An 11763-nucleotide genomic window follows, 5' to 3' on the forward strand; every position below is an offset into this window, starting at 1 on the left:
ATTTTTTATTCAACATTTTATATTTTTCCGTTTGCTTATTTGCTCCATTTATGCTTAATGCGCCATCATTGTTGTTTGGTGGGGAAAAATTAATAAATCAATCAATAATTCAATTTTTCACTTGTATTTTTTACAGAAATATATAAATGCTAATATCAAATATGAATGTGTTATATCAATTCTTCTTTGCTATTTCATTTTTTTTAATCAAATAGCAATTTCTGGTTAGTTTATTGTAAATAATCTTTTTAGCATATAAAATTACCTTATTATTGTTTTCCGTGTAGTATCAGACAAAGGCAATTAAACGATTAACAAACGTGAAAATGATTGATATACGTGAAGCATTAATAAAGTGTAACGTGAATGCTAGCATACTATTTTCAGTTTAGGAACATTTAAATGATATTATGCAAATTTATAAAAGTCAATGATGCTATGCGAAGCTATCAAAGAATTTATTATATTTTGGCGTGGAATGAAACTTAAATATTTTTAAAATATTTGTCAAAATTTCTCAGCAATTTCACAAATATTTCTTTAACAGTTTGTTGTCAGATTAAGTTTGCCAAAATGTTTAAAAAAAAATTGAAGTTTTACGTGAAATTGTTATATTCACACGTGTTTACGAATTGTTTCAGATATGAAAGGATTACGTTTGGATGACATTTCCTCCCAGCGTGAACAATCAAACACATTGACAACAATAGCTGAGCAATCAAAAGATTTGCTAAATCAACAAATGGAACAATGAAGCGCACTTTGAACAATACTACATCAGCGCCGAAATCTATAATGTCACAAATTGCACGCTGCTTACGTAAATTATTGAAATTTAATTTTTGCTTATTTTAATGAAAAATTTCCAAAATTTGTTAAAAAAAATATTTATTTGTGGAAATTTTTAGGCTGCACAAAACCATTCCTTCTAGCAATTCGAGCAGCATTGGTATCAGGAAATCATTTCGAGAGATTTGTTAACGTTTGCAAGTACGCTTTCTTCTAGCGTTTTTCAATTGTTTCACGTAGCATTTAATGTAACATGACGTTATTCATCTTTTTTTTTTTCACACTTACATTTTTCTCTTTTCTATCAAATTTGATCTTAACGTACTGCAAATGTGAGCAAATGTTATATTGTAGCAGATTACGTGGAGTGTTACAGTGTACCAGTCACGTACCCGGAAAATGTTCAAAAGAAAAAGGAATTGAATCCTTACTAAACAGTTTCCGATATTTTTGCATAGATCAATTTTAGGTAATTTAAACTGTTAACTTTTTGTAATATATTTTATTTCATAATGATAATATTGATACCACTTATTTGATTACTGATATATTAAATTCTAATTCATTTCATTTCCTATTATACTAAGTTAGCATTCGCATTATAGCCTATAAATATATTTTCGAATGCTTGGATCTTCATTCAGCAGCAGTTTTACGTTGTAAGTTTACTATTATTAACACAACTTGCGTGTATTTAAATCTAAAATTAATTGATAATTTGATTTTAATTTTTTTCCCTCTTATTCTATTATTATTTCTTAGTATAATTAGAATTTATAATATGTAAAATTTACAGAATGTCAACAGAGATGTCAAGCAACTCGTCAAGTACTTGGATGGTTCCTATACAGTTACATTCATTCCACTTTACCGTTTTCAGTGCCGGAATCTGATGTACCAGCCAAAATAAATGTGAAATATTTTAATAAAATAAGCAGCGATGCTTGTAGGTAAATATTTTATTTTTTTTTCTTGCAACTTTTTTTTTCGAAATTAATTACGAGAAAGTAACTGTTTTTAAAAGTACCGGAATCTGGGAGAGTCGGCTAAAATATATAAAATTGGACAAACCGATAAATCAAGAAATTAGCTAATGAAGTTTACTGAATAAACAAATTTGACCAATTTTAAACAATTAATTTTATCATTGTATCGAGATTGTTTTATTTATTTAAAAATCAGAGACTAGCAAAACGGAATACTGATTGAATAATTTTCTGAAAATATTTTCCTGAAAGCAATTTTTTTTAGCGCATTGTCATGTTATATGCAATGCTTACGGGAGAAATACAATAGACGATGTAGCGATATTGGTGGTAATATGCTTTTGGTAAGAATTTAAAAATTATGCAATAAATGTTTATCTAAGCAATTCTTGAATAATTATTATTGCACAGGTATGAAATGATTGAGGATATATTACAGATTAATGATTTGCTATGATTTTTTCTTTCAGTTTACACTAATATATCATCTTAGTTCGACTTTTTTTTTTCAAAAATAATTTACCCATTTTTAAAATAATGCATAAATACGTGAGAGTAATAGTTCTTATAGGTTTTCATTTAGGTATGTTTATTTACAGGAAGTATTATTCAGGCCATTGGTATCGTTGCACAAGTCTTGGGCATATAGTCCGATAGCTACATCAATGATGCTAATTATGCCACAAACATGTAACTTTCTTACAAATTTAAATCAATTAAACAATTACAGGTGATTTATTTTATTTGTCTGTTAAAGATGTCAAAGAATAAATATATGAAGTTTAGAAATTACAAATGCTTGAAATTGCTGTTAATGTTGTTCATATTTAAGATTGGATGGAAAGACATATGCCAAAATTAATAATGCATTTCCGAAAAGTGCTATAAATCAATATGCCAATCATTTGCAAGTATAATTTTTAAATTTTCCTATTTTTTAAAATCATTTTTTTTTAAAAAAAATTATGCTAAATACAATATTTGTTTTTTTCACTGATAAGTTTTTCTAAATTTTTCTAATAAATTTTTGGAAAAAGTAATAATTTTCAAGGGTTCTAATTCGTCTGCTACTTTATGGATGCCACTTTTGAAAAATATACCATCACCGCTGGATCATACAGAATTTTCGAGTAATCCAATAAAAGTTTCAAGTAAGCAAATATTTTAAATCATTTTAATCATTCTAAGATAGTAGCAAAAATTGATATATTAATCATTATAGCACCAACAATACATATTGAAGAAATTGAGGAAGCAATTGAAGAACTAAAAGCCATCGATAAATTGCAACAATTAAAATTATAATCTCACTTTTTACTTTTATTCATTCTTTTTCAACTTTTTGTTATATTTATTTTTAGAAAGTTTGATGTCATTCTATTTTTTTTTTTTTAGTTTTTTCATTTTAATAGCAAAGTATTTGTAATTAACTTTATTTTAAACAATGAAGTTATCTGTCTTTTTTATTTTGAGAACTAGAAGAATCCAATACTTTATTATTTCTTGTTTATGGTTTTAGAATTTTATTACTTCTTTTCCTACTTGTATAAATAAGGACAGTGAGGCGAATAAAAAGAAATCTCTTCGATACCCAAAGCATCAATAATAATTGTCACCAATAAGGTGACGATATTCAGAATTTGCTTCTGTCAAGATTGCATTTGATTACGAATGACCTTATTCCGATACTCACAAATTTAAATTAACAACAAATTTTTTAACATAAAAATCTTTAATCTAAATCAGTGAAACAAGTTAACAATCACTTAACTTAATTACCTTAATTACTAGGTATCATATCATGTCGTTTATTTTCTTTTTTTAATTAATAATCATTTTGCCCAGGATGGCGAAAAAAGAAAAATCAATAGTGCTATTTTAAAACACTATGAATATTAGTCATTAATTTTTGTAAAAATTTCATCATTTAATGAAAAATGGCTAATAATGCATTATAAGCAAGAAAGGTTTGCATAAAGTAATCATTCCATCAATATTTTTAAAATTTTACATTTCAGTTTATTAATCTCTAAAAGAGTAATGCAAGCCATTAAATAGAATTGCTTTTTGCAAGAAATTATAATTTCTGCCCGCATTTTATTTTTTTTTCCACTTTTACTATTTCAATACTAAAATTTTGAAAGTAATATTAAAGTCGAGAATTTATACCTCCTTAATTTTTTATTAATAACAGAAAGGTATGAAATTAAATGAATTTTTTTAATGATAAAGTTAGCATTATAACACAATTTTAAATGAGGGTTTAATTTTTAATAATCTAGCCATTTTAATATCATGGTAGAAAGTGAACAAAAAACAGAATGTGATGCAATGCAAATAAAATTGTTAATTAAGTTCAAAGGAAAAAATATACTTTTTAATGAATTGCAACTTTAAAACATAACAAAATTAAAATCTTTTTCCTTATTTAAATTACAGGAGCTAGAACAAAACAGAAGGCAAGTGTTATTAATAATACAGTTGGGCTGATTAAATAAATGTAACTGATAGAATCACAGCTCGGGTAAATACTTCCCCTCACAACATATCGAGTAGTCTTATCTCTTTCAATTACGTTACAATAATACTTTTCAAGTGAGCAGATAGGACGCACTTATCCTAAAGAAGTTCGAAATGCAAATTCTTAATTTTCTTACAAGTTGGACAATCATTTCCTCTTTTAATATGTCAAGTACCGCCCTTATTTTGCTTTCAGCAAGAGAACGGGTAAGGCGCATTTATCCTTCGAAACTTCTGATAATTTCAAAGAGTACTCCAAGTATGCGGAGTATGTAATAATTACTACTATGTGTGCATATCTTTATATTACCGTTTGAGAGAGGCAAATTTGGTATTAGCTCCTTCCTCTACAAGCTCGGCAAACACTTTCTCTCGTAATGTGTCAAACACTTCCACACCTTTTTCTCCCATATCTTTTAGCTATGTTACAATTACTACCTATTTTCCATATTTAAAAAAGATTATTCAAATTCGATATATGGATCCATATTCAAATTTGTAATTAAAATTAATTTCAATGTCAAAAATTAATTGAAATCATCACTAATTTTAACCTCGTTAATTTATGCATTAAAATATTGCTCCAAAGTGAAATTTAAAAAAAATTTTTTTTCTGCATAAATTGTCAAATGTCCACCACAGAATGTGGGCAGTTCATGTGCAAATAAAATAATCAATTAGGTTAAAAATATATTTATTTTTAAATGAATTAGCAGTTCCTAACATTGTTGGCGTTTAATTAGAGCATAATTTAGAAAAATTAAAATTTATTTCCTTATTAAATTTGCTAAAACTATTTGAAATTGCCAAATTTTCATAAAGTTCCATATATAAATTTATAATTAAAATTAATTTTGAAGTCAAAAACGAATTGAGAAATTGAAACTATACTGCAAAAAAGAGGCAGATAAATGGGAATCGACTTATCCACTACCAAAATCGCTATTACAGACATTCCCAATGAAACCAACTGTTTGTTTTCCCCCTATAGCTATATCCCGATAACAAGATTCGTAATATGTTATAAATTTGTAACCTATATTACTAATCTCTATGTGGCCATTTCCTTACATATAAAAAAGTGTAATGGATTCCCCACAACTTTCACATATCGCTGGTTTAGTGGTGAAAGGTGCTCGACAGTTCTTAATCAATCCATGAGCCCGCCAAATCCGCCACACAAAAGCCAAAACGTACGTGACAAAGATGCACACTAGTGCATAATAATTTGCAGTTGCCAGAAGATTATGGGAGACAGATAGGCATGGACAACACTGATCAATTTCTTGGCGATTATGGAAAGCTATTTTTATGATTTGCAGTAGAACTTGCAACTGATCAATATGAAGTGAAGTCTAAGCGACATCTGTAGTGAATAAAGTTAGCCATGAAGATGGTATCTTCATTGATTACAAACAAACAAAGTGATAGATGGACTGCCTGTAAAAGTAACATTTTTTTCATAACAAGAAGTTAGCAGACCACTTTTAAATTTCCACGTATAATTGAAATGATTGTCTCAATTGTTTGCAGATGCTTTTTAACCTGTCATTGACCTATTATCATGTATTTATCTCATAATCACTTTATCATTTGGTATCATTAAAGTTTCCTCATTGATATATATGCCCATTTCTTAGAAAATAGCTAAAGTGCACTGTTCATCAATTTCATCCGATGATTACCATTTGAAATTTTCTATATTTTCCAGAAAATATTATTTTGTAAATCATTATTTGAAATTCATTATCAATGAACTTCTTAGTTCTAGAAGTCTTGGAAAAATGAAGGAAACTAACAAGAACAATAAAAATGAGACTCCCTTGCAATGATTTTTGTGTTATTTCTTCCAAACTGCAAGAAACATCTCGTAATAAGCACATGTAAATCTAAAAATTATACTAGTTTAAAATAATTTTATTTTCGTATAGCCTGATTAACTTTTCTATTGCATAGAAATATATTACTGGTTTATACAAAACGTTTTCTACTCCTGTCGTCATATTATTTCATTTTTGAAAGAACCCAGTCGTTAGCTACTTGAACGATCGACTTGGTAGTGGTCGAAGCTAAATATGAGGAAAAAGGAATAAACGGAAATGTAATGGAATGAATAAACCAGTAAAATCATTTTCAAAAATCAAACATTTTTAAGCGATGACATCTTTCATGGCATTATCGCTGCCGAATAATAAGCAAATTATCTAATCTATATCAATACCGAGCTTCGCATTTCCTTTTTGGTTCATTTAGAGATCCAAGATAATTTTGAGGTAATGGAATAATTTCTGAAGCCTGATTTGAACAGTTCTTACCTTCCAACAAATCTGTTAACTTTAATGATATTTCTCTTTGTGTAAGTTGTTTACCTCTTTGCATTTAACTGACTCCATCACAAAGTATGCTAATCTGCAAGTTTTAAGTAAAAAAAAGAGAAAAAGGAATATTCGACTACCAAGTTCGTATGTTAGTAGTGTCTTAAAAAACAAAATTATTTCCACCGTATGATTCTAATTGCAACTGAGCTTACAATTCCATAAATTTACAGCACGTTGGAGATCATAAGATATAGCATATTTTGCATAGAAATACTATGTAATCAACGCTATGATATGCAACAAACAACGAATAAATAAAAGCAAATAATGTATAAGTGAGATGCAGCCAAGAATGTAAATGATATGAATCTGATGTTGTAAAAGCAAATTTAGAATTTCTTTCTTACTGCTCTGTTTCCTTGTGAAACAAAATAGCTTCCTTTCTTGATCGTTGACTTCTTGGTCCTCGATACTGGTAGAATCTCGAATCTGTACTGGTTCCGTTCTGTGTACGTGTACTGTGGGAGTCTTCGTGAAACATTTTATTATTCAAACCTCAAACTTGGGTAATTAAACCTTAGATTAACAATAAATATTATACAACATTACAATAATGAATTGATACGTAACATACAAATGTAACTTAATTACAAAACATTTAAAGATACAAGAAAGCTAGACATCTCGCAACCGAGCCATACCAAACAAGGAACTATAATCAGTGGCTTTGTAAGGAAGAAAATTGGGAGGGATTTTTGGGTGTTAAGGTTACGAAGTGGATGAAAATCATTTAAAACAATAGCCTTTGTTCATTAGGTTATAGCTTCGCCATTGTGGTGACATCCCGACTCGAGAAGTAGTAAACAAAATGACCGAACTTGTTATCAGTCTGTTCCTAGCTCTTTGGTATCTTTTTCCTTCCGCCGAATCGAGGACAGATGGATAATTTTTCTTCATCTTCGTCATCTTCTAGTTCGATATTTGGGTCCACGACTTGGTACTGTTTGTTTTGACTGATGCTCAGGGGTAGAGGTGGTTCAGTGGTCTTTCCCAAATGTGTCCATTGGACATTTTAAGTTGTGCCCTCGGATATTACCGGCTTGTGCTATTAACTTGGTGATGCGCGTCAGAGGCTTTTAACGATCCGTCTTTCATTCTCTTTCTTTTATTAAATGAATATCAACATAGAGTGTAATAAAAATTCACTTTGCTTATTTCTGGATATATTTTTCAATTATACTAATGATTTTATGCATGATAGTTCCCTATATTATAATCAATCTATGTTACTTGTTCGAATGACGAACTATTCGTTACCAATGAAAATTCGAAATTTCCCTGAACTTAAAAATCATATAAAAATTAAACTTAGAAATCATAAAAAAGTATCTATAGATAATTTTTTTTTTAAAAAAAGAAAATGAAATTTTTGGAAAATCATTTTTTTTTTTCAAAAAAAAACTTTAGTGAATTAAAGTAAACATAATAGATTAATAGTTTTTGTTTTCTTCCAGACAAAAAAAAAAGGAGACAAAAGAAACGCCCAATAAAAGAAGATTTTTATTTCGGATACTAATGCAACAAGTAATTTTACTCAGGAACTAATGCAGCAGATCTTTTTACTTCGGGAATTAATGCATGTGAAACGGTTTTAACATCAACTGGATGAAATAACTCCCACAAAAAAAATAATATGATAATAACAATCATTGTTTAATCCTTTATACTGAATTGTTTCATTTAAGCTGATATATTGCATTGTTGAAAATAATTTATGCAAAGCATTTGTGACAATGTTTGCAATTTTATTTCATTTTGTTTCAATTTTTCCACATTTTCCAATCTTTGGGAATATTAATGAGAGGGCAAAACTACATCGCTGCATCTCTTAATATTGATTTATAAGTGCTAAATGATTTCAACAAATTTTTGTAATCTTTGGCTTCGACTTCATTTTCAAATTTGCTATGTATGCATGCAAATTAAGCTTATTAAATTTCTTTGCATCATGTAATGTGTGAAAGTAGTTGTGAAATGAGTACTAATTGATATTTCTGATACTTATCAACCTTTCAAATTTCAACCATAGTAAAATTAAAAAAGAAAAAAACGGTGGTCTTTTTTCCTAAAGTTCTAAGTCAATCATTAATTCGATGTAGCCTGTCAGTGCTACTCATTAAATATTAGTATTTTAATTGGAATTAGAATTAGCGGTTGAACCCCAGTAACAAATCGATAGATCAATTGGCTGATTGGAACAATAAAAAGCAAATGAGGAGGATGTTTGGTCTGATACAAATTCACTTGTTCACGATGAATCGGAGTGTAGCATTCGATTAATTAATGAAGCGCTTGGGAAGTTTGTGTGCAGTGCATAGCTAATCTATCTGATCGTAAATGATTTAACGAAATTAAAATTCGTCATTTTATTGATTAGTAGATTTGTAACAGTGAAATTCAAGTTAATTCAATATAAACAGATTTGAAGTATGAGGAAAAAAAGTAGCGCAAAAGCAGAAAAAACCGCAAAATTAGCCTTCGAGGTATAAATAATAGCAAATTTTATTTTTCTTCTTGTTCATTCTCATTTTGCTAGTAAATTATGAGAAAGCAAAAATGAGAAATTTTCATGTAGAATAATATATTGATATAAATTTGATATGCATACAGTTCAAATCAGACTTCAAAAATTATTCCATTACCTCAAAATTATCTCGGATCTCTAAATGGACCAAAAAGGAAAGACAATAGCTCGGTATTGATATACATTAGATAATTTGCTTATTATTCGGCAGCGATAATGCCATGAAAGATGGTGGACGTTGGAAATGTTATCGCTTGAAAATGTTTGATTTTCGAAAATGATTTTACTGGTTACCGTGGTGTAGCGAGAAAGAAGTGAGATTGTCTCCCAATTTCAGGAGAGCATTTCACACATTTAATTTTAATGGTTTAATAAAAGCATTTTCAGAAGAAGTTGAAGATAAAAAGTTGAAGCGTTTTCATTGATTACAAGGGTTACAATTATTATATTTCTTATTATAGCTTAGTCTTCAAATCACTTTTCATTTATAATCTCTTTTTATTTTCCATTTAATTCAAGTTTATCAACTAACTTCATTTTGCAATTTACATTATATAATACTACCATAAAAGAAATAAAGCTTTTGCTAAAATGAAAAAATCTATAATAACATTAGTTAATACCCCTTTTGTATTCTTTGTTGAATCATATACAATATTATCACTTTGTTTATTTTCTCGATGAATTACGGCTGCAGTTTTCTTCCATGTATCTTCACATATTAGATTAATAGATAACAGATTAGCGAAAACCGGATCAACTACTAATAAGAATAAACACAAAACTTTTTAATAACAAGATAATTAGTGAATGATATTCCGTTCACCAACAGTTTCTTTTTTTTTCATAGAGATAAAGATAATTCACACCAAAATGACCACGGTCTTTTTTTAGTTTCATTATGGTTGAAATTTGAAAGATTAATAAGTGTTAGAAATCATCAATTGATACTCATTTGACAGCTACCTTCATCACATTATATGTTGCAAAATATTTTAATAAGCTTAATTTATACATGTACATAGCAAATTTGACAAAACAAATTTGAAAATGAAGTCCAAACCAAAGATTAGAAATATTTGCTGAAATCATTGAAAATGTAAAAAAATTGAAGCAGAATGGAATAAAATTGTGCAAAAAATATCACAAGTGCTTTGCATAAATTATTTGCAACAATGCGATATAGCAACTGAAATGGAATTATTTAGTGTATAGGATTAAATAGTGACTGCCATTATCATATCACTGTACGTATTTTTTATATCCTATTGTTATTACTATACCTGTGTTATTATACGTGGACATAGGTTATCAATCTACGTACTTTGCCACTCCCATCTGAATAAGCACTTATACATACAATTCTCCAACAATACCTAAACAGAAGTAATCAGGTAGCCCAGTCAAACTCTCCTACAAATTTCATTCAGTAAGTTCTGTTTCACTTATTTCGATAGAAGATGTTACTGCTTTTCAAACTTCTGAATTATGATAGGGATTTTGGATTCGATGATAAATTTGTAAATAATCTAATATATTTAAAGAAGCATTTACTTGAAGAAATTTCTCCTTTTCGCATTTTTCAGAATTGGCAAGAAGTTATTCATTGACATGCATTTCATCTATATTTTCTTCTTCTTCCAACTGAACAATATTCAAACCACCGTAAGTCCATTTAAAGTATAAAAATGTAACATAGCGTTGCGATTTAAAATTTTACACGGTATCAGATTGATAATTTCATATCATTTGAGGTAGCGCAAACGGATCAAACAGAACCGTTGGATTTATCAATATCAAAAGTGAAAGTGAAGGGGGATGGATTACAAGGCTTATCAATGGAAAGAAAGGGTGAAGAAGAAATTGGATTGCAAGTGTTGCAAACAAAGCTCTTGGATTTATCGGCTCCAAAAGCAAAAAAGGAAGGAAATAGGGCACAAAGTTTATCAGTGGAGGGAGTGAGTGATGAACGAATAAAACCACTGTTACGGCTCGTTCCAATCGAAACAGTAGTGAAACTATCAAGGCAAGAAGGAAGGGCGAGAACGAAGAAGCGTTGTGATATATGTCGAAAGGAAGTATCAAACATGAAAGAACATATGATGACTCATACAGGTGAGAAGCCGTGCAGTTGTCCAATGTGCAAAAAGAATTTTACTCAGTTCAGTAATATGAAAAAACATATGATGACTCATACCGGCGAAAAGCCGTACAGTTGCCCGACATGCAAAAAAAATTTCACTGACTCCAGTAATATGAAAAAACATATGATGACTCATACCGGTGAGAAGCCGTACAGTTGTTCAATATGCAAGAAGAATTTCGCTCAGTCCGGGGATATGAAAAAACATATGATGACTCATACCGGTGAGAAGCCGTACAGTTGTTCAATATGCAAGAAGAATTTCGCTCAGTCCGGGGATATGAAAAAACATATGATGACTCATACCGGCCAAAAGCCGTACAGTTGCCCGACATGCAAAAAAATTTCACTGACTCCAGTAATATGAAAAAACATATGATGACTCATACCCGTGAGAAGCCGTACAGTTGTTCATTATGCAAA

The 11763-nt window shown here is 29.3% G+C and overlaps 2 protein-coding genes across 2 annotated transcripts; both read left to right on the top strand.

Moving 5' to 3' along the window:
• Positions 1 to 795: 795 nt before the first annotated feature.
• Positions 796 to 3080, top strand: Bma-cpg-4.2 (Uncharacterized protein; the record flags this gene model as incomplete). The annotated part of the gene is made up of 9 exons (XM_043082341.1): positions 796 to 820; positions 909 to 990; positions 1144 to 1226; positions 1586 to 1739; positions 2041 to 2119; positions 2375 to 2505; positions 2608 to 2686; positions 2827 to 2926; positions 2998 to 3080. The coding sequence occupies 9 exons, from the start codon at positions 796 to 798 to the stop codon at positions 3078 to 3080; spliced, it is 816 nt and encodes a 271-aa protein (XP_042938275.1).
• A 7577-nt stretch (positions 3081 to 10657) lies between these two features.
• Bm17806 (Uncharacterized protein) lies at positions 10658 to 11707 on the top strand (the record flags this gene model as incomplete). The annotated part of the gene is made up of 2 exons (XM_043082342.1): positions 10658 to 10717; positions 10952 to 11707. 2 exons carry the CDS (start codon positions 10658 to 10660, stop codon positions 11705 to 11707), a joined length of 816 nt encoding a protein of 271 aa, XP_042938276.1.
• Between the last annotated feature and the right edge of the window lie 56 nt (positions 11708 to 11763).

Source organism: Brugia malayi (genome assembly GCF_000002995.4).
Source record: "Brugia malayi strain FR3 genome assembly, contig: Bm_v4_Chr4_scaffold_001, whole genome shotgun sequence".
Lineage (NCBI taxonomy): Eukaryota > Metazoa > Nematoda > Chromadorea > Rhabditida > Onchocercidae > Brugia > Brugia malayi.